The sequence below is a fragment of the Acartia tonsa genome, chromosome 4 (genome assembly GCF_053477335.1).
Source record: "Acartia tonsa isolate MP-2025a chromosome 4, ASM5347733v1, whole genome shotgun sequence".
Lineage (NCBI taxonomy): Eukaryota > Metazoa > Arthropoda > Copepoda > Calanoida > Acartiidae > Acartia > Acartia tonsa.
The window spans coordinates 29,894,632-29,915,552 of record NC_137263.1 but is presented as its reverse complement, the minus strand read 5'-3'; the positions used below and the strand labels follow the sequence as shown (position 1 = coordinate 29,915,552).

Here is a 20,921-nt window from a genome sequence, read left to right as displayed (position 1 = left end):
TTTAAATTATTATATGTAGTCAAAATAGATTCATGCCCCACACCATTAAGCGTAAATCTAAGGACTAATTTTTGGAGACCTACATAAAACCTAGAAAAATGCTAACCCACACACTTAGAAAGCAGAATTCTGATGCTAGGCCAATTTTGTTATGAATATTCAGAAGTGAGTGTTGTAAGCATGTTATGTGCATCCACTCTTTGTCAGTATTTGTTCATCCATCTGATTTCTTGAGCTTCAGCTTTATATATGTTTTCATTCTTATTTTATAAACATTATTCACCTCGTCGGTTTTGTTACATCCTGTGCTTTCATGTATTATCAAATTTTTTTTCATGCTTTCTAGCCACTGTGGGGTGCCTTATTCCTTACCCTACTGAGCACTTTATAACCCTTACTTAACCTAACCTAACCTAAAATATACATTACAGAAATTTTTAAAAGAATAGAAAAAACATGATTCAAAAAACCGACGAGGTACAAGAAAAAATCAACATCTACCTTCTTTTTTTACTTTTAGATGGCCAGAAAAAGATTTCTAGTTTTTTCAAACCTAAAGTAGTTGGACCTAAAGAAGTTGAATCTCAAGAAGTTGAATCTCAAGATGGATCAATTGTCCAATCTCCAGTGGAGTCTCTTGCCCAAGGTGATGAAACGGAAAATCAATCAAAATCTGGAGATCCTACACCATCTAAGTCGACAGCAGGAACAGAAAAGAATTCTTTCGTAATTTTAGCCTCAAAGTGGTAACAGATTGTGCATTATCCTATTATATAAAGTAGTAAATGTTTTATGTCTGTCCTAAAGGATCTCGCTAACCGCTGAACCGATATTTTTCCTTTTTACAGTGAAGCTTCTTATAGGTCCTGGGAAGGTTTTAAACTATTTTTGGGAGGGTGTCTTTACCCTCCCAACCAAAAATATTTATTTACTCTTTGGAACTTAAATTTAAAAAGGATGAGGTCGACTTTTCCCCCTCCTACTTTAAGTGCCCCTAGAGGCTTCTAGGGGGCGTAGCCGCTAGTACATATTAAAACAATTTGGAACAAAGACAAAGCCTATACTCCCTGTTTATGCAAAAGTGTCAGAACTCCCCCCCCCCCCCCTTATATGTTATTTGAAAAGAATTCTTGATAGATAAAGGAAAGAAAAAACGGAGGAACAAGAAAACTCCAACAAAAGTTGTAAAACATTACAAGAGTCCGAGATCGAAGCATGGTGAGGTTGCATTCCAGTTAAGATGGCTAGATATGGAAGATTGCAATATGGATGAAGTTAAAGCTTGGTGTTATCAAGCTGACACTTATAATTTTGGGTGAGTACTGGTATATTTTTTAAAGCGAAGCTTTTCTATAATAAGGGTTGGTTCGTCCGTACGTCTGTCCGTTACAGTTAGCTCCTTTCATTAATTTAAACAGGTTAGAATTGTCCAATTGATTTCAAAACATGCCGATTCCTATAACAATTAGGTATGACTTAGAAAGCGCAGCAACTTTATAATCGTTACTTGAAAGTCTGTACGTTCATTTAAAACAAGCTGATTTTTTACTTTTTTGACAACAAATTTTAAAGGGGGGGGGGGGCGAAAGTGACACTTTTTGAAACCAAGACTAAAAGTCAACAAAGGAACTCAACTAAAAAAATAGTTACAGGTCTGAGATTTTGCATGGCAGTTGCTTTATAGGGGTACAATATGGAACTGCAAAGAAACGGCGGCGCAACCGCCGTTTCCCGCCGAAATTTTTTTGCCTTTTCTCGGCGGTTGCGCCGCCGTTTCTTCACAGTTCCATATTGTACCCCTATAAAGCAACTGCCATGCAAAATCTCAGACCTGTAACTCTTTTTTTAGTTGAGTTCCTTTGACTTTTAGTTTTGGTTTCAAAAAGTGTCACTTTCGCCCCCCCCCCCCCCCCTTTATACTATTCATCTGATTTTTAATACTGATTCCTTACAACAAGTTAAAATGTTGTAAGCGAAGCATCTCTATAATTAAGTCCTAAAACGTCAGTATGTCTTTAAACAGTAACTTGTATTTAATTAGTTTTGCTACAAATTTATTTACAATTTTGTAAAAACATATACATTAATATTCAGTTTTGACACTCAACGAGTGTTAATGTTTGTTGGTCCTTCCATTTCAGAGCTTCACTTTCATGGATATTGTCATCCTTGTTAAAGCTTTTAATTTACTATCTATTCAAGCTGGATTAAATTCTTTTTGCTTAGTCTGGAAACGAAATTTTTCAGCTGCTTTTTAATTTGATTTCTTTGGTGTTTTCCATATATTTTTCTTATAATTTCAAAGAGTTTCACTATATATGGATGTTGTCTTCCTTCTTTCTTCAAAAAAAGGTATAAGTTTTCGTAAAAATTACCTAATCAGTTTTTTTTAGTTGTAATTGGTGTGAGCTATATAAGGGAAACACAAGAATGAAGTCTTGCAAACTTCTTGGGGTGACAGCTGTTAAGCAGCATGCATCAAGTGAAGGCCACAAGGAAGCTAAAAAAAATGCATGACAAAGAAAAAGCATCTTCAATTACAATTCCCAAATCAACAACTTCACAGGAATTGTCATCTTATTAAAGATATAGTCTTATAAACTTTCAAAGGGGGAGGGGGCAGATGTGCCACTTTTTAAAACACGCATGTTCTCAGCCCTAAAAGAGTTACAGCTCTAAAATTCGGCACAGCAGTTGCTTTTGTGGAGAACAATATGGAGCTGTGAAGAAACGGCGGTGGAACCGCCGCTCTCGCCGAAAACTGCCGTTTCCCGCCGAATTTTTTTTTGCCTAATTAGACGGTTATCAATCATCTAAGATAAACTTTTTTTCTCATAAAAATTTCCCTTATATTTTACGTGACACTTATATATTTCAAACATGTCAATATTAAGAAGTGTCAAGTGGAAATATAAGGGAAATTTTTATAAAAAAAATAGTTTATCTCAGATAAATAAAAATTGTCTATCATTCATGGCGAGAAATGGCAAAAAAATTCGGCGGGAAACGGTGGTTTTCGGGGGGAGCGGCGGTTAAATAAATAATAATAAAATCTTTACCTTTGATTATTTGTAACTAGTACCATGCTAAGTCTTCTATAACTTTTTTTATTTATTTGAGTTGTATGAATTTGAAAATTGATAGGAGATTTTTTATCATTCTGTTTTTCTTTTCACATGATCTTTAATAAGTAAACATATTTAGAACAAAACCTCTAAGCTACGTCAAACAACTATATCAGCTGTTATAGAAGATGTACCTGTTCCAACCTTTGAAGCTTCATCTCTGGCAGACAAAGTTTTGACTTTACAATTAAAAATAAGTTTGTGCCAAGTCCAGCACCATTTGCCATTTAGAGGCATTGAAACCCTCCATCTAGCTTATAAAGCAGCATTGCCTCTTAATAAAGTTCTCCAAACTTCAAGTATGGGAAGAACCAAAGATATGTACATTCCGACTCATGGAATTTCCGAATATCAGGTTCAAAGATTGAAAGGAAAATTGGACAAAGCTGAGTTTGCTACTATAAGTGTAGACATGTCAACATTTTCTCAGATTTCTGAGACAGGTACAAAAACAAAGAATCTTGACATTGTAGTTAGTTTCTACAACGATGTATCCAAACAAGTTGAAAACCACTTTTTAGATGTGCATTTTTTGGCATATGAAACTGCCGATATTCAGAAAGCAAGTATTCTTAAAAGTTTGTCAAGATTTTCCATTGGTCTGGACAAATACAATTGTCACGTGACAATCCAAATGTCAATCGACGTTTGAATAGGTAGATTGAAGAAGAACAGATTTCTGAAGTGGGTAAGGTAAGAATGTTGGATACTGGTGCTTGCCTTATTCATCCAAGCCATGGATCATTTAAAAAAACCATTGGTGAGCTTGATGTCGAAATGGAGACAATTATTGTTTGTCACCACAGCCTTTTTAAATTGTCAACTGTACGAAGAGACAAGTTTGCAGAGAAATGTAAGGAGTTAGGACTACAACAACTAGAATATCTAGAATTTTGTAATACAAGGTGGCTAGTTGCGGGACCATGTTGTGAAAGGATCGATTATTTGTGGGACGGAATGGCAGCTTTTGTCAAAGATTATCCAAAGGAGGACAAACAGATTACAAAAAACGGAGTTTTTAAAAATCTCCAAAAGTTTTATTCAGATGAAAACATTGAAGCAAATCACTGCAGAATTAAGTTTGTCATGTACACAGCAAGCAAACATGAACCGTTCAATGCCAAATTACAAACAGAAGCTCCCATATTTCCGTTTCTGAACAAGGAAACCAGATTTCTATTTGGAAATATCCTGGCAACAGTTTCCAAAGATGATGTCCCAAGAACTAGACAAATAAGCAAACTGAACATCAAAGCCGCTGCAAAGAAGAGAATTCCTGATCTTGGTCCTGAATTAAACAATTTAATGGAGGACCTGGAAGATACCAAGAAATCGGATCTTTATGATGAATTCAAAAAATGTTTGATCAAAGATTTAGAATGTCTACAATCTTCATTTAATTTCGATAAAGAGGTTATCTTAGAAGCTTCATATTTTGATCCAGATAAGAGAAATTATACCCAAACCAAAGTCAAAATGGGGAATCTGGCCCACAGATCGTATCGCTTTTCAAAGCAAGAATTACTCAAATTGGATCAAGAGATTAAAGTTTATATAGAATTAAACTCCAACATTGTACCAGAGTTCTCTGCTAAACAACATCTAGATACTGATTTTTATGTACCAGTATGGCAGTTAATGGAGAACCAATTAGGTTACAAACCTATTTTGTTTATCAGGCTGACAAAGATGGTCTTATCTCTATCACATGGACAAGCACTAGTAGAAAGATCCTTCAGGTAAAAAAATATTCATCTATTATAAAATTTGTTTAGCCTATTTCAGAAATTACTTCTTTAAAATTCACTTTCTACATACATTTGTTTTTTTTTCAAATTCTGCAATTTTATGGGTGCTTTCATCTTTTTTTAGGTACGTAAAGATTAATAATAATCAATTTTTGTTTAGTGAAACCAAATTGATTTGTGAAACTGGCATGATGACTAAACCTATTGTGGAGGGTCAAAAGCGGTGCATGGATTTGATCAGAGAATGTAAGGGAGCAAACAATGTTCCCATTACTAAGGTAATTCATTGTAATACTATGTAACTCTTTAATTTTAATTTCAAATACCTATTTGTTCATCTTTAGATTTATATACAATTTCACAAATCAATGAATCCAACTACCAATATATTATTAAAACATTCCTTCTTTACAATCATCAGTCATTAGCTTCAACTAGATTGTTTATTATACAATATTATATAGTATAGTATGCCTTTCAAAAGCTTTAAAACTATTGAATATTCTAACAATTGGTTTTTATTTAGAGCTTGCTGGTTTGCGTGACTAATTCCAATAGAAAGTATAAAGAAATGGAAAAAGAGAAAGAAAAAGAAGAGAGGGAAAAAATCCAGCAAGAGAAAGATCATGAGATTGAAAGAAAAAAGAAAGAAGAAATTGCGATAAAAATGCAATCTTGGGAAGAATCCAAAAGGCTTTGCAAAGATGAAATATCTGCCATTAAATCAAAGATTGAGATTCTTGAATCAAATATTGAAAGTAACACTAAATCCTTGGGTGACATAAGAGTTGATGTCAATGTAAGTATAACTAAAGTTATTTTTAACATTAAAATTTTATTCCCTTTACAGTTAGTTTCATAAGTTAAGTATTTAGGTATATTAATTTGATAGTATGCTTAGATTCAAATGCTTATTCAATGTTAAGGTGATGATACATGTCATTCTTGGTCAACGACAGAAATGTAAAGATTTACGTGCCAAACTAGAGGATCTTCAAGTAGTCAAAGAAGAAATTATGAAGAGAAAACCTTAAACATTAGAGCTTACCAACATCTAGTCTAAACTTTAAACATTTAAATAACCAAAAAAATGCGTAGGTACCTTGAGCATTTACGTTTAGTTTGATTTTTTTAACCAATTGTTGTTGTTTTAATTTGTTTAAATATTTATCTAACCTGGTTTAGACATAGAACAATTATTTCAAAAGAAACATGTGTACCTAAACCTTTCTAAATACTGTAAGTTTTGTTTTTAACTTAATTGTAAATATTGACCTAACCTGTGCAACTATTACCAAAAAAACATTTGTCTAAAAACCTTAATTTCGGACCAAAGATTTAAAGGGCGAATATAGGTTCGATATGATATGAGCTTATATCAAAGGTGCAATTCCATAGATTATAAATAACTTAAAAATATTGACATATTCAATTGTATAAGTCTATTTATAGCTTAAAACCCGTCAATCTCGAAAAAAAAATTTGGAATTAGTGTGGTTCCCTAAGAACTCAAACACCCTAGCATCACACAAAGCTTCGTGGCAAGGTTGAATTAAAAAGCTTTCGTTAAGTGATAGTCGTAATAACATGGAAACCAATTAATCAGGGGTAAATATACCCTCCTTCTACCTTCGTAAAGTAAATTATTTAAAAGTTAAAAAAAAACATCGAATAATGTAAAAAGTAAAAAAAATTAATCGATAAAATTTTCTTGGAGGAAGAATGATTTCAAATCCCTGTTTTTTTGTGGCCGTGTGTGTGTGTGTTGAAAATGCGTACAGAAGGGTTGTTTATATCATCATGAATTAATCAAAGATCTCTGTACAGAAAATAAACTTTAAGACGTATTATTTACCCTGTCATTACTCCTGACGCCTTTCTACGCAAATTATTTTTATGCTTTTTAAAAAATTAAATAAACTAGTATATAATCTAAAATAATAAACATTTAAATTATCTTATAAGGTGCGTGCCAATGTAATAGTCAATCAAACTTAAGCAAAATAGTCAAAAAAAAGTCTTGTAAAGGGCTAAAATAAACGATGGGGCTACTTTGAAGCATGCACCAATAGACGTGCCCATACCAAAAAGACCTCCCTCATTGCCACTATCAAGGAGAACTACGCCAGCTTGGACAGGTACATTTTGACCTGGACCTGCCGGCGGTTGAGGAGGTGGGTAGAGGCGGTGATTAAGGCTGGCGGCGATTTTATTGAATAATCTAATAGTCATATACCTATTTTGCTTGCCAGTTTTTAAAATTCAATAAAATCTTTAAAATTGACGATTTTATGTTCATTTGTTTAGAAGTTAGAATTTGTCCGGTCTTATTTGCCCCACCCTGTATATATATGTGTTTTATGGTATGTTATTGTACATTATTTTTTCAAAAAATGTATGTTATTGTGTTCATTGTAACTTTTTTGTAGTACGTTATTTTCAATATTAATATCAAAAAGGTGGTGGTCGCCCTGAAAGTACCTAACTTGTGAAAGGTATCATTTATCAAGATTGAAATCGATAAGATAATTCGCTGCCTTGTTTCTTGCACTTACTTCCTTTACTCCTCGTGTTTCAATTCTTTGAAACTAAATGGAAAGAACGATCATAAACTTTGTATGTAATATTTTTGTCATTTCATATTATAGGGTGCTATATATAGGTCATATTATTCTTAAGTAAAGCCTTTGCATTTATTTTCTATAATTGTATTCAATGCCTAGATGGTTCTTTTATATTATTTATTTTATTTTTCAGATTTAATTTTAAATTCTTTTTTCCATCATAAAAGCAACTTTGAGAAGAAGAAAATGCAGGCGCGAGAATCTGGGTAAGTTATTTTGATTATTATATTGTATTTTTAAAAATCTAGGACAAACGGAAGATTTAAAATCTTATTTTAATATTAAAACTTGTAAAGTTAATGATTGGATTAATTTTTATTAACGTGTTACATTATAATTCATTAAATACTTAAAATTTAAAGATTTTGTTTAAAAGAATTGGAAAGTTTTGATGATTGTTTTATTTTAAAAACGTTTTTTTTTGAGGTAAATTCGGTTTTAATATTTTAATATGTAAAAATTTTAAAAGATTTTATTCTAATTTTATTTAGATTGATTCAATCTGCTAGTAGTTATGGGAAATTCATTCCACAGGTTTTCTCCAAAGAAATTGTAGAAACTGGGGCAGTCTTTACAGCATGTGATAGGGCAAATTCAAGAGGCAATTCTTTAAATGGAGAATTCAAGATTTCGGCTTTCTCTAGAGAACCTATTGATTTTGTGTTTAATTTGTCAAGCAATTTTGGAGAAACAAATCCAATTCCCGGTTGCAAGATGTCCTGGCCTAAATTGTTACAAGATCTTAAATTCATTGATAAAAGATGGCACACTTGTTGGTTTTCTCTACAGGACGAAGTCAATGCTGGTAATATGTCTTTCACCAATGAAGGTGTCACTGAGGAACCGTATAATGATTTTTTGAAGAGAATGAGAGCCCCATTTGCCAACAAGGAGCTAGCTATGATGTTTAGGTTAGTTTTATTCTATGAATATTAAGTCTTTTGTGTAGTTTTACAAAATATTTATATTTTAAGTTTTATTTTGAATTTTAAGACATTTTGTGTTAAATTTATTTAGTCTTTATGATAATTTAGAGTTCAATTTTAGGATTGAATGTTTTTCTCCTCCTTCTGGCTCCTGTTTTTTGGAATCCGTATTTTGCCAACTACAAAATCTATTGTTAAAGGCCATACTCTGTTGCAACTAGGAGATGTTAAATCTGTTCCTGGTGGCGGAGTCTCAGTACAATGTTCTTCTTTCCCTCCAAGTATTGCAGAGATTATAAATATAAGTTTTCCCTTTGCTCCAACAGTGTTTACTGATAGGGATATTGACGATAACAATTATGTTGCCATGGTAGCTGATGGTCTTCCTTCAATTTTATATTTGATGAGAGTAGCCGCTGACAATTCCTGGGACCAAGTTAAGGAGTACGTCAAAAAACCAATTGCCAACACTGGTAATGGGAAACGTTTTCCACTCAAGAGGAAAACCTCTCCAACTGATGCTTCTATGGAATTTCATAATGCTACAGGTACCTATACTTTGTCAAAATTTGGTACAAAGAAAAATATTTTCCATTATATTGCTGCAATACCTGAATCAATGAAGAGAAGGTTATGTTTTTCTCGGGCTAATTCTACTTGGGACAGTTATATGTGTGCTTGGTGATGCTTTACAAATTTTTGTTTAATTTATGGTAGAAAACCGTACATTCCTGTGGAATTAGATTGGTTAGAGTGTTATGCTGATTACTTGATGGATGAAAAGGAGTTGCAGTATCAAACTATTAAGTCATATTTTTCTGCTCTCAAGTTTTTACACATTATTAACAACGTGGATATTAAAAACTTTTTAGATCCTAGGCTCTGAGTGGTTTTTGATGGTATCAAGAATGAATGTCTGGTGTTATGTTCAAAACCAAATTACAGAGGTGTTATAACCTGGTCTATATTGGGGATTTTAAGTCATTGTTTAGCAAAGTCGCCTGTTTTGGTGGACCATGATCGACAGGTTGTTTGGACTCTGTTTTTATTAGCATTTTTTGGTGCTTTTAGAATGGGTGAATTATTATCCACAGAACAAAATAGCTTTGATCCATTTAGAGCGATATCTTGGTCAAAGATTAGAGAATCAAGTCCAGATCATTATTTGGTGGATATTCTAATACCCAAAGTTTCTGAGAAACCGTTAGGTTTTGTAGTGGATATTTTTAAATACTCTGGCAGTGAAAATTTATGTCCAATCTCAAATTTGAACAGACTATTATTGATGGTTAAAACCAAAAACTTGCTGCACCTTGATCAACCTGTTTTTAAATTGTTATCTGGAACTTTACTAACGCCACGGTTCTTAAACAATTTGCTGAAATCCTTTTTGATACCCATTTTTCCTGGAATGAAGTTCACAACTCATAGTTTCAGAGCTGCTCTTCCCAGCCATATGGCAACTCATCCTGAGATTTTCACAGAAGAGGATGCAAAGTTGAGTGGAAGATGGGCCTCAGCTACAGTAAAGAGATATCAGAGGATCCATGGGATTGCTCAAGAATCAATGTTTGCAAAGCTTGATAATTATTTGCAGGTTGTTCTTTTTATGATTGGTTTTAAATTGTGTTTGGTGTTGCATTTGGTAATTGTTTATTTTTATTATTTCTTTTTGTTTTTTAGAAATAATTAATTTTTAAAATTTGTTTGGTTGGCGACATTTTAGTTTAAATGTCAATTTTATTTTTTAATTCCAAGTTGTTAGTGTTTATAAAATTTTGAGGTTTAATTTATACTTTTAGTTCATTTTTTTGTGTTTAAGTTTAGTTTTATTCTAACAAGAACAATTTTATTAAGTTCAAAAATTTAATTTTTAATTTGACATTTGTTAAATTGAGTTTTATTCTTAATTTTGTCAATTTGATAAGGTGAGAAATATTCACATTTGTTCAAGTGAATTTTGTTAATTTTAAAGTTTATTTTACTTTTAAAGTTTTTAAAAAAATTATGGAAACATTTTTATTTAGTTAAAGCACATTTTATAATTTTATTTTTGATAAATAAAATTATTATTTTATTTTTGATAAATAAAATTATTATTTTATTTTTGATAAATAAAATTATTATTTTATTTTTGATAAATAAAATTTTATTATTTTATTTTTAGACACAAGAGCGTTGGTAAAGCCATTGGATAATGATGAATTTTGCAAACTGGTAAATGATACTGGTCGTACAAATCAAGCTCAAGTTTCACACACTATTTCTAGTCAAAGTGCTCAAGTAGCTCCCTCAATTGCTCAAAATTTAATTCATAATTCACAGCAAGGATCTTTAAACCAAAGAGTTTCATCTAGTAATTTAAGACGGCCAACACCTATAAATCCACCTTTTGATGTGGCTTCTACTCCAGCTAATGTATAATTTGATAATTTACTGCAGGTATTAACTGAAGTTTTTTATTACATTATTTGACAGATTTTTATTTTTATAACATTTTAGTGTTATAATTCTGTTAATACATTTTCATTTAAAATTTTAGTTTTTAAGTTTAGTTTTTATTTGAATAAGGTTTTTTTTGGGACTTAAATTTTTGATTTAATAATGTTTTTTAATTGACAAGTATTTTTATTTTTAACAATTTTTTAGTGTTATACTTTTTATTTTTAGTTTTTTACTTTAAAGTTACTTTTATTTTACTTTAATTATTGATTTATTATGTTTTTCTTTTGGTTGTTTTAGTTTTATTTTCCTTCTAAAAATGTTTTATTATTTTTAGTCTTCATTTGGTAATGGTAATGGTTCTCTTCAACCTTCTACATCCACAAAAATTAAATATCAAAGGGACCAAATTGTAGCAGATATTAACATGTCTCCAAGTGAATTTAAATCAATGTTTGCATATTTGGATCTAAACCCTGATGGTTCCATTTGTGAATGTTACCTTTATTTAACTATTGCAGAACTTTGTCGTGCAAATTTAAAAAACTTTAGACCTGACAAAAAAGTTTTGTCTTATGAAGGTCATATGAAGGATAATGATAGAAACATCACACAAAGTATTATTTGGGATGCCCAAATGGATGATTGTAAGGACATTTCACAATATAAGATTTGATCGTTTTCCTTTGACAAATTCTCAAAGACTTTTTGTTACGGCCGCTGAGTTTTATGCTGATAAAGATTTACTTGCCACAAACTCTTATGATTTATCCTCTGTTGAAATGACAAATGTAATTACATCAAAAGGTGTGGAAGAAGCTCACAAACCATTTTCACATGAGATTTCAATTAGAATGTTTTCACGTGAAAACTTTGGAAGGAGTACAGGGGGCATTGCTGAAATGAACATTATTCACAATGAATTTGGAAATCCTACAGCTTTATCATCTCAACATTTCACTCAATTTCAAGATGCTTTTTTCAATCTATTCATTTTTAAGAGTAGAGCTACTCCTTGGGATAGGTCCCTTGAACCACTATGGAAGTTTTTTATAACTCATCCTAACAGTTTTGGTTTCTATCGTGACATAGATCAAGGTCTATTTCTTGCAAACTTTGTTGATAGAATTTTACATTGTAATGCAGACCGATTTTTGCACAAATCTCATCACTTATTTTTATCAGAAATTGACTCAGAATTTAAAAGTTATTGCATTTCAAATTCTAGTTGTTCTATTGTTCAAATGGTGCCGATAGCCAACGGCAACAGAGACAATGGTAACACTAATGTGGTTAGAAACCATACAAATAATGAGAAACCAAAGAAGTTTCAAAGCACAGCCCCTGGTTCTACTTTCATTCCTATAAAAACTTATTGTATGCGTTATAACAGTGCTAATGGCTGTAACAACAAGTTTGATAATATCACCAAAAAGTGTAAAGATCCGAAATCTAATAATTCTTTTCTACATATTTGCAATGTAAAGTTGGAAAATGGGCGTCCTTGTGGACAATTACATTAAAAAAATAATCATTCTTAAACTTTAAAATCGCAATTTTGTTTAATTGAGTTGGTTATTTCTTTTAAGTTTATTTTAGCTCATAGAATTAAACTTACGTTATTCTTTTTAATTTTCTCATTTATTGAGTTACTAAAAATTCTTTTAAAATTTAATTTTTGGTTTTCTAGTTGAATTTTTTATTAATTCATCTAGTTCCTGAATTATGTTATATTGAATCTTTTTAAATATTGTATATATATATTATCTTAAGAGTTTATTTAATTAAATTTTATTTTATCTTGAGTTATATACTTAAAGATTAATTTTGATCCTATTTGATTATTTTGTTTTATTAACCAAAGAAATTCCTTCTAGTACCTGTAACTCGCTTCTTTCAATTTATGTACCTGGAAATTCTTTTTCATTAAATGTTTACCAACAATTGGTTTTGTTGATATTTTATTTCTTATGCATTTATTAAAGATTTTTATAATATTGTTATAAGTTTCATTTTTATGTTTAATTGTGTTTAGATCTTATAAATTTTATTTAAAAAAAAGACAAATTTTGTTATTTATTGATTTTTTAAAACTGTTTTTATATTTTCAGATTAAGGTTGAGTCCTTAAAAAATGATTTTTAAAAAAATGACGAGTTTTTTATGTTAATCGATTGATATTGGATTATAGTTTTTATGAGAAGTTCTTTAGTTCCGCTCTTAAATTGGTTGTTTCTTTTCCAATAAATATCTAAGTGTATAATATTTATCGGTTACAAGGTTTAACTTTTCGTTTTCGAGTAAAGTTCTTCAGTTCTGCTCTTACATTAGTTATTTTGTTGTTTCCCTTCTTAAAAAAATTATTTTAGTTGTAATTGTTGTTTCCCTTCTAAAAAAATTATTATAGCCTTATTGTTTAGGAGGTGTAACGTTCCGTAGATTGGGCCTTCCTGCAGACATTTTAGAATCTTGGGTTTCCAATAAAAAATTCAAATTTGAAATTCCTATTATTCATAAATCAGAGAAAGCTTTAAAAAATCCCAATATTATAAGATTATTCAAACATTCCCCATGAAGATTTTTGGTTAAAATTTCCATTTAATCCACTACCCACCAAAAATAAACCTAACACTCCCCTTTTAGTTGATGAATTTGAAAATGAAATTTTGTTTTTGCATGATAAACTATCAATTCCGCAAAGAATTTCTGCGTTACAATGCATCAATGACATTAGATATGGTGCGGATTCTTTAGTGGATAAATCAATGATAACAAATTTGGATGATTCTAATTCTTCAAACATGGGCAAACAAAAAATTGGTTCATTTTATACAGATCAACTTGTTACATTATTGAAAAAGAAATTCATTTCAGGCCCTTTCATAGAATCACCTATTGAAAGTTTAAGAGTGAATAGTTTGTTTGCCATTGAACAGGGTGATAAATATAGACCAATCCTAAATCTTAGTGCACCGGAAGGCAATAGCTTTAATGAAGCAGTTTCGGATGAAAGGATGGGTAAAACAGTCATGTCAAGTCCTGTTCAAGTGGCTAAAAAATTATATGCAATTGGTCAGGGTGCCATATTATCAAAAATTGATCACCAAAGCGCATATAAGCTAATTCCGACAAATTATGAGGATTTATGGCTGCAAGGATTTCGTTGGTTAGGTCGATTATTTATTGAAACCTCACAAATATTTGGTGCCAGATCTTCTGTCCCAAATTATGACAGATTTCATAATTGTTTTTCTGGAATTATAAAAATAAAATCTGGCACTCCTGATTGCTTCTTGGAGCGACAATTAGATGATCAAATTGTGATGACTAGCACTTTAGAGGAAAATAAAAAATTTGTGGAAACCTATATAAATTTGGCTAATAAAATAAATCTACCTTTAGCTCCTTATGATAAGCCAGATAAACCTTTTCTTTATCAACAAAAAGGAACAATTCTTGGCATTTCCTTTGATACAACAGATTTAACATGGACTTTACCTTCAGACAAAAATATTAAATACTCTTCATTTATTTCTGAACTTTTAGTGAATCGCAAAGTAATGACAAATGATATACAAAATTTTTTGGGTATGATAAATACTGTGATACAACTTTGTCCACCTTTAAATTTTTTTAAATCTGTGATAATTGATGATCTAAGAAGATGTTTACAAGTCGAACCGGAGCCTATTTTTTTGTCCTCTGACTCTGTGATGTTCCTTCACAGATGGCTATTTATTCTTAATGATTTAAAAATGGGGTTTCCTATTCCCGACTTCTCCTCCTGTCAACGCTTTAGTATTTGTTTCTGATGCTGCAGGTTGTTCTGATCCTACTATACAAGATCATAAAATAGGAGTTGGTGCTGTAGGTCACCTTTATAACCATGAAGAGTTTCGTGATATTTTTTACATCGGTCAATGCTTATGGCCTTCTGATTTTATTACAAAGTTTCATGATGTAAATGAGAAGTCTTTCGGTAACAAATCTACTTTACTTGAAACCATTGGTTTGATTGTGCACAATTATTCAATCATTCAAAATAAACATGTTGTCTGTAAAGTCGACAATGTAGCTGTTGTTTGGGCATATCAAAATGGAAAATCAAGAACTGATCCTTACACTTCCTTGATGATTTCAGTTTTAAATCATATAGCTTGTTCAACTCCTTTCAAATTGTATGTAGAACATTTAACAAGGGTCTCAACCTTACCTGCCTTATTAGCTGACACACTGTCTCGAACTGATAACAAAGGAAGATCATTGGTTGATAATGTTACCCTTCCTATCTGTTCGGACTGGCCACCGGCTTTGTCTGATTGGTTCAGTAATCCTGTTCTTGACTGGTCTCTACCTTCTAAAATTTTGAATGATTGTGGCCAACGTTTATAAGGTTTGACTGGTTTTGGGTTTTTTATTTTACTTTTTCTTACTTCTTATGGTGTTTTCTTTAATTAAAAGGCTAGTATTCGATTTTAAGTTAAGTTTAATAATATTTGATTTTAGGCTTTTTAGCCAAATTTAATAATTAAGTAATTTTCAATAAATCTGTACTAGCCTTATTTGAAATTCTTCCTTTAAATATAAGAATAAAGTATAAATACCAAAACCAGTTCATTAAGTTTTAGATTTCAAGATACTTCATCAAACACACTTCATAGAAGATTCCCTCATACAAATATAGGTCAGTTATTTCCATATATTTGATTCCTAGAAAGTATATGTATGTATAAGAAGCGTTAGTATGTCCATCCACAGTACGTATTCTGTATATAATTAAAAGTGAGTTTCTCAGTTTCATTTTTAGTCATGATTTTTTGGCTCTTGGAAGACCTTGTTAAAGTATAAATAAGGGACATAAAAAATAAGCAATGAAAATTATAGACCAAAATCTAAATGACATAAAACTGAACTTTATGGTTTCAGTTTCCGGACTATATTAGCCAGGTTCTTCCAATGACGAAATTAATTCGGAAAAAATTCACGAAACCTTTACGTGTTTTTCAGCTGTCGTTCGGGGGGCAACACATCGTAAAATTGACGACATCTCCATTTGCCCCCCAAATATCATTTTAGATTTATTTTGCTTGTTGGTTATAGCTATTCCTGTATATTAGCTTTTATCATGAAACTAACCAAGAGAATTTTTGTGTTGACATGTACGATACCATTTAAGCTTAAGGTTAACAAATCTTTTCTGTAAGTTATCTGGCGTTATCCTCTTTTTTTTCCATTTTGAAAATTTTAGTCTCCCCCCCCCCAACAAAGAACAACTATTTTAGGTTAGGTTATAGGCTAGGTATTGAATATGATTACAGAAAATAAATGCAAAGGCTTCACTTAAGAATAATATGACCTATATGTAGCACCCTACGAATTAAAATGACAAAAAATATTACAAACAAAGTTTGTGATAGTTTTTTCCATTTAGTTTTAGAGAAATGAAACACGCGGAATGTTACCACCTATTAACAGCAAAACTAATATATAATAAGGGATGGCAATCCGAATCCGCCCAATTTTTAAGCAAATTTTGGAATCCGAATCCATTTTTTAATAGCGGATTCCGGATTCTTAATTGGTAGGCTAAAATTACAAATAATAGTTTTTTTTTCAGACCAAACTTATTTAAAATGTGGCAGACATATATCTAAAAAGTATTTAATTGTTTCTTCTTAACTACAGGTATAATGGTAGCTAGCAACCACAGTTGCGTTTTTTTGTAAGTATTTATTTTCATTTCACTGCTTTTCATGCTTCATTTATTTTTTTAAAAGGCCTTTTAAGATACTGCTGGAATCCGAATTCGCCACTTTTTAGACGGATTCTTTTAAGAATCCGAATCCGGCCTAAAAATTGGACGGATTGCCATCTCTATATATAATTAATTTTTTTCTTTTCGGTCCATCGTTCAGAAACATGTTTTGAGCCCAGATTTTCAAATTATTATTGGGCATTAGGAACAAAATTATAAAATTACAGTCGTTCTCATGGCTATTCTGTGTACACGATTAAGACAAGTATATTTATTTATCTGCACTTTAATTGTTATGATTTACTAGTTTAATTGAATCTCGTGAAGTGATTAATTAGTTGGTCCTGTACAGGACCGTTTTTTTTTTCATTTGGCAGATGTGATGAGAGATTTACTTAGAGCTTGTGTACTTGGTGACGGCCTTGGTTCCCTCAGAGACGGCGTGCTTGGCCAACTCTCCGGGAAGGAGAAGCCTGACAGCAGTCTGGATCTCCCTGGAGGTAATGGTGGATCTCTTGTTGTAGTGAGCCAGACGGGAAGCCTCAGCAGCAATACGCTCAAAGATGTCATTGACAAAAGAGTTCATGATGCTCATGGCCTTGCTGGAGACACCAGTGTCGGGGTGCACTTGCTTCAACACCTTGTAGATATAGATAGCATAGGACTCCTTCCTTCTCAGCTTCTTCTTTTTCTTGTCTCCCTTGGCAATGGCTTTTTGTGCCTTGCCGGACTTCTTGGCAGCCTTTCCTGAAATCTTGGGGGGCATGGTGATGTAGATATCAGATGAATTTCAGAATCTGAGTCTTCAAAGTATACGCCTCAAATATATACTCCCCCCAGTGTTTAAACTTCTAGGATAAAACTCCCCCCTGATTCAAATTTGTATTGTTCAGGCAGATGAAAACTTTGTTTGCCTATAGAAACCGCGTCGGGCTCCAGTTGGTGATGCACAATAATGAGCACCCTACTCTTGTAGTACTGGCACGGCCAAACCCAGACGTACAGGCATGGCATACTTGAGCTTAGCGGGGAAACTACAGATCAATAATTAAATTAAGTGAGAACTAATGTTTTCTTTCTGTAACATTAAGCTTGAAAGGGTATATCGTATCTGCAAAATATTTTCACTGACCAAATTCTTTACAGACAAAATGTACATACAAGTTAATGTGAACAAATTACAAAGCAAAAATTGAAAAAAATCAGCAGCTTTTTAATCAAATGACGGAATAAACGATTTTTAAAAATTTAGATAGTTGGATATAATGCTAATAAGAATACGTTATTCCTATTGAGTTCATCATTTCAGGGAAGCTTCATAGACTAAATTTATGACCACTCCCTCCGCCTAAAAAATACAGAGCTCCTAGAATAAAAGAAAATGTCCAAAAGTTATGTTGAAAAAATTTGATTTGATTTCTATAGAAAATATAGTTATTTGACAAAATATAAAATAAACATATTTTACAAACAAACAAAAAGTTTGTTCTCGCGTAGCCCTGAATATTAGCTGTGCTCTAGAGGGGAACTAGTTTCAAGTTTGTCCCTTTAAATCTGAAATAGCTTGGCTTGGGTTATTTATATTATTCTTTATTGTTATCTTTATTTATTTGCCGCCAAATTCCCACTTGAATTTTAAGTATCTAAATAAAATAAGAAAACGTTTATTTAACAGATTTCTTAAAAATATTGTCCTATAAATGACAATAAAACTTTTAAACATTTTATATTTAATTTTTTGTTAAAAACTTTTACAGTTAAGTGTAGCTTGAATCAATACAATTATATACTATGCAAATGAGTCCTACAAATACAGAATCAATAGAATATTTTTTTCGTGATTGGAACAACTAATTTTGATTGTATGTAAAATTAGTTTTTATATCTTTAGATCTGAACAAAATTTTGTGTAAATTTGTTCAAAATTGGTTAAACACAGGATCCTGTTTAAGAACATATACTTCAAAAAGTTTTTGTCAAATAAGTAAAAAATCTTCATCGTGGACGTATGCATGTACTTGAACGAGTTGTACGATTTCTAAATCATACCTAACTGTTAAAGGAATCATCATACAAAGCTTGAAATAGATAGAAGAACTATAGATTTATCCGTTACAGACGGACCGACCTTAATAATAATATATGTTCGCTAACAAACATTGTTAGCAAAAATACTTACTTAAATTTGATGATTTTGTAAAAATAAGACTTATATTAGGGAGGCTTTTTTTCACGAGTGTTTTAAAGTGTCAAACAAATACAAAGAAATATAATGAAGTATTTTATTAAAATTCTGCAACTCATATGGTCCGTCGGTTTGTCCGTAGTGCTCTAGAGGCCATATAGTATTCCTGTTCTCACCTGCTATTCAAGATTATCAGATAAAATATGATTTCAATTGATCAGACGCATAATTTTCAACTCGCTTTATTCGTCCGTCTATTTTTTTCTCTCGAGACTATACAGATAATTTTGTGTGAGGATTTCTACAATCAATGAGATTGAGCATGTTATCATTCCTAATATATAATATATGTTTTCCCCTTCGTTATAACAATTTGACGCTTTTCGATACTAAATGTGTGTCTATAAATTTTAATTTTTAGTTTGGATTTTCAGAATCGTTTAGAAATAAAAAAAATCCGTTAAAATATACTTGCATGGTAAACATAAGTTCTTTGTTAAATTTCCCGGCTAAAAGCAGGTGATAGTTGAAGGAGGGAAAATGTGTATAGCAGGCACTAAGCAGGGAAATATTAGGTGCACGCACGGTTACTGCACGGTGCGTGCGTGTGAGCACGTTTGGGGCGCTCAAGCGGATTAGGGGGTAAAATGTTAGAATATTGACTGATAATGGGAAGGCAAAAGTGGAGAATAACATATTTTCATTGAAAAGGGAAGGTAGTTTTTCAAAATAAATTAGCTTAGAATCAAGGATGGGTATAAATTAGGCTCAAAACAGGCCAAGTTTAGTTTGTATTATTTCCAAACACATCACAATTCATCATGTCTGGCCGCGGAAAGGGAGGAAAAGTGAAGGGAAAGGCAAAGAGCCGTTCCAGCAGAGCTGGTCTGCAGTTCCCCGTTGGACGTATCCACCGTCTGCTTCGCAAGGGAAACTATGCTGAGCGTGTTGGAGCTGGTGCCCCAGTCTACATGGCCGCGGTTATGGAATACTTGGCCGCTGAGGTTCTTGAGTTGGCTGGTAATGCCGCCAGAGACAACAAGAAGACCAGAATCATCCCCAGACATCTTCAGCTCGCTATCCGTAACGACGAGGAGTTGAACAAGCTGTTGAGCGGTGTCACAATCGCTCAGGGAGGTGTCCTCCCCAACATCCAGGCTGTTCTCCTCCCCAAGAAGTCTGAGAAGACCAAGGCTTAAGAAGTTGACCGAATCTGCTACACTACATTGTACCTGAAACGTTCTCTTTATAGAGAGCAACCAAAATTTTCACATGAGCATATATTCTTACAAATATACACAACAATGATCTCTAGTTTTATACTACTTAATTATAATATAACTCTGCCGTGACCTAATATTGAATTTTTTATTTATATTTTATTTTTTTTATTTAGTAGTTCGGGCTATTTTTTTATTACCCCCTATATTTATATTAGGATAATTATTTCATATCAAATAGTTCACAAATTAAAACATCAACATGTACGTTAAAATGCTCCTTTGCGGTCTGAATCTTATTCAACAGGAATGATATCAAGTTCAAAGCGAGAAGACAATAAAATTCTTTCACATCTAAATTTCTGATAACACCAACCCTAAATAGAGATAAGCCTTAAAATCCGTTTGTTTAAATCATTTCTAAACTTATTTATCTTTCACTTTTCATTATTATACAAATTACCTAACAAGATCAGTTTTGATAAAAATTACTTTTAGTGTACGGTACACAAACCCCAAATTATTGTCTGGAACTTACAAAACTTGAAAATCCAAAGAAAAAAGGCGAGATTAACATAGAACAGACAAGTCATTTTTGTCATGTAGACATCTAAAAACTGCATAGAACGAGTGGAAGTTATTTACTGAAAAAAAATTAAATTCGATAAGTAAAGACAAACATATACACATCCTATTAGACAGAGCGACTAAAATTAGCTTTTAGCCGAAAAAAAAATTTAATCCAACGAAAACGGGTTAAGACTGGAACAAAAATTAAGTTTGTAAAAGTATCCTGGATACTTCTGAATTTTTGCAGGGGAAAGAAGTGTTGCACACAGAGACAAAACCGTTTGGAGGTATCAAGGGCCCTTAAAGGGAATTATTTTACTATTTCGG

General features: G+C 31.9%; 5 protein-coding genes across 6 annotated transcripts; 4 read left to right on the top strand and 1 right to left on the bottom strand.

Moving 5' to 3' along the window:
* Positions 1 to 3,054: 3,054 nt before the first annotated feature.
* On the top strand, positions 3,055 to 6,450 carry LOC145316724 (uncharacterized). Its single transcript, XM_080157434.1, has 4 exons — positions 3,055 to 4,864; positions 5,034 to 5,151; positions 5,400 to 5,672; positions 5,800 to 6,450. Exons 1-4 carry the CDS (start codon positions 3,825 to 3,827, stop codon positions 5,905 to 5,907), a joined length of 1,539 nt encoding a protein of 512 aa, XP_080013560.1. The 5' UTR covers positions 3,055 to 3,824; the 3' UTR covers positions 5,908 to 6,450.
* A 1,184-nt stretch (positions 6,451 to 7,634) lies between these two features.
* Positions 7,635 to 8,433, top strand: LOC145315424 (uncharacterized). The gene is made up of 2 exons (XM_080155405.1): positions 7,635 to 7,703; positions 7,989 to 8,433. Exons 1-2 carry the CDS (start codon positions 7,684 to 7,686, stop codon positions 8,431 to 8,433), a joined length of 465 nt encoding a protein of 154 aa, XP_080011531.1. The 5' UTR covers positions 7,635 to 7,683.
* Positions 8,434 to 8,511: 78 nt separating this feature from the next.
* Positions 8,512 to 11,793, top strand: LOC145318293 (uncharacterized). 2 transcript variants are annotated; one of them, XM_080159604.1, is made up of 2 exons: positions 8,512 to 8,971; positions 10,591 to 11,793. In XM_080159604.1, the coding sequence occupies exons 1-2, from the start codon at positions 8,551 to 8,553 to the stop codon at positions 10,845 to 10,847; spliced, it is 678 nt and encodes a 225-aa protein (XP_080015730.1). In that variant the 5' UTR covers positions 8,512 to 8,550; the 3' UTR covers positions 10,848 to 11,793. The 2 variants fall into 2 exon arrangements, with proteins under 2 accessions (XP_080015730.1, XP_080015731.1); XM_080159605.1 differs by lacking the exon at positions 8,512 to 8,971 and adding an exon at positions 9,358 to 10,020.
* A 5,082-nt stretch (positions 11,794 to 16,875) lies between these two features.
* LOC145318292 (histone H2B-like) lies at positions 16,876 to 17,424 on the bottom strand. Its single transcript, XM_080159603.1, has one exon. It carries the CDS (start codon positions 17,383 to 17,385, stop codon positions 17,011 to 17,013), a length of 375 nt encoding a protein of 124 aa, XP_080015729.1. The 5' UTR covers positions 17,386 to 17,424; the 3' UTR covers positions 16,876 to 17,010.
* Positions 17,425 to 19,373: 1,949 nt separating this feature from the next.
* LOC145316720 (histone H2A-like) lies at positions 19,374 to 20,673 on the top strand. The gene has a single exon (XM_080157430.1). The coding sequence runs from the start codon at positions 19,626 to 19,628 to the stop codon at positions 20,001 to 20,003; it is 378 nt and encodes a 125-aa protein (XP_080013556.1). The 5' UTR covers positions 19,374 to 19,625; the 3' UTR covers positions 20,004 to 20,673.
* The last annotated feature ends 248 nt before the right edge of the window (positions 20,674 to 20,921 follow it).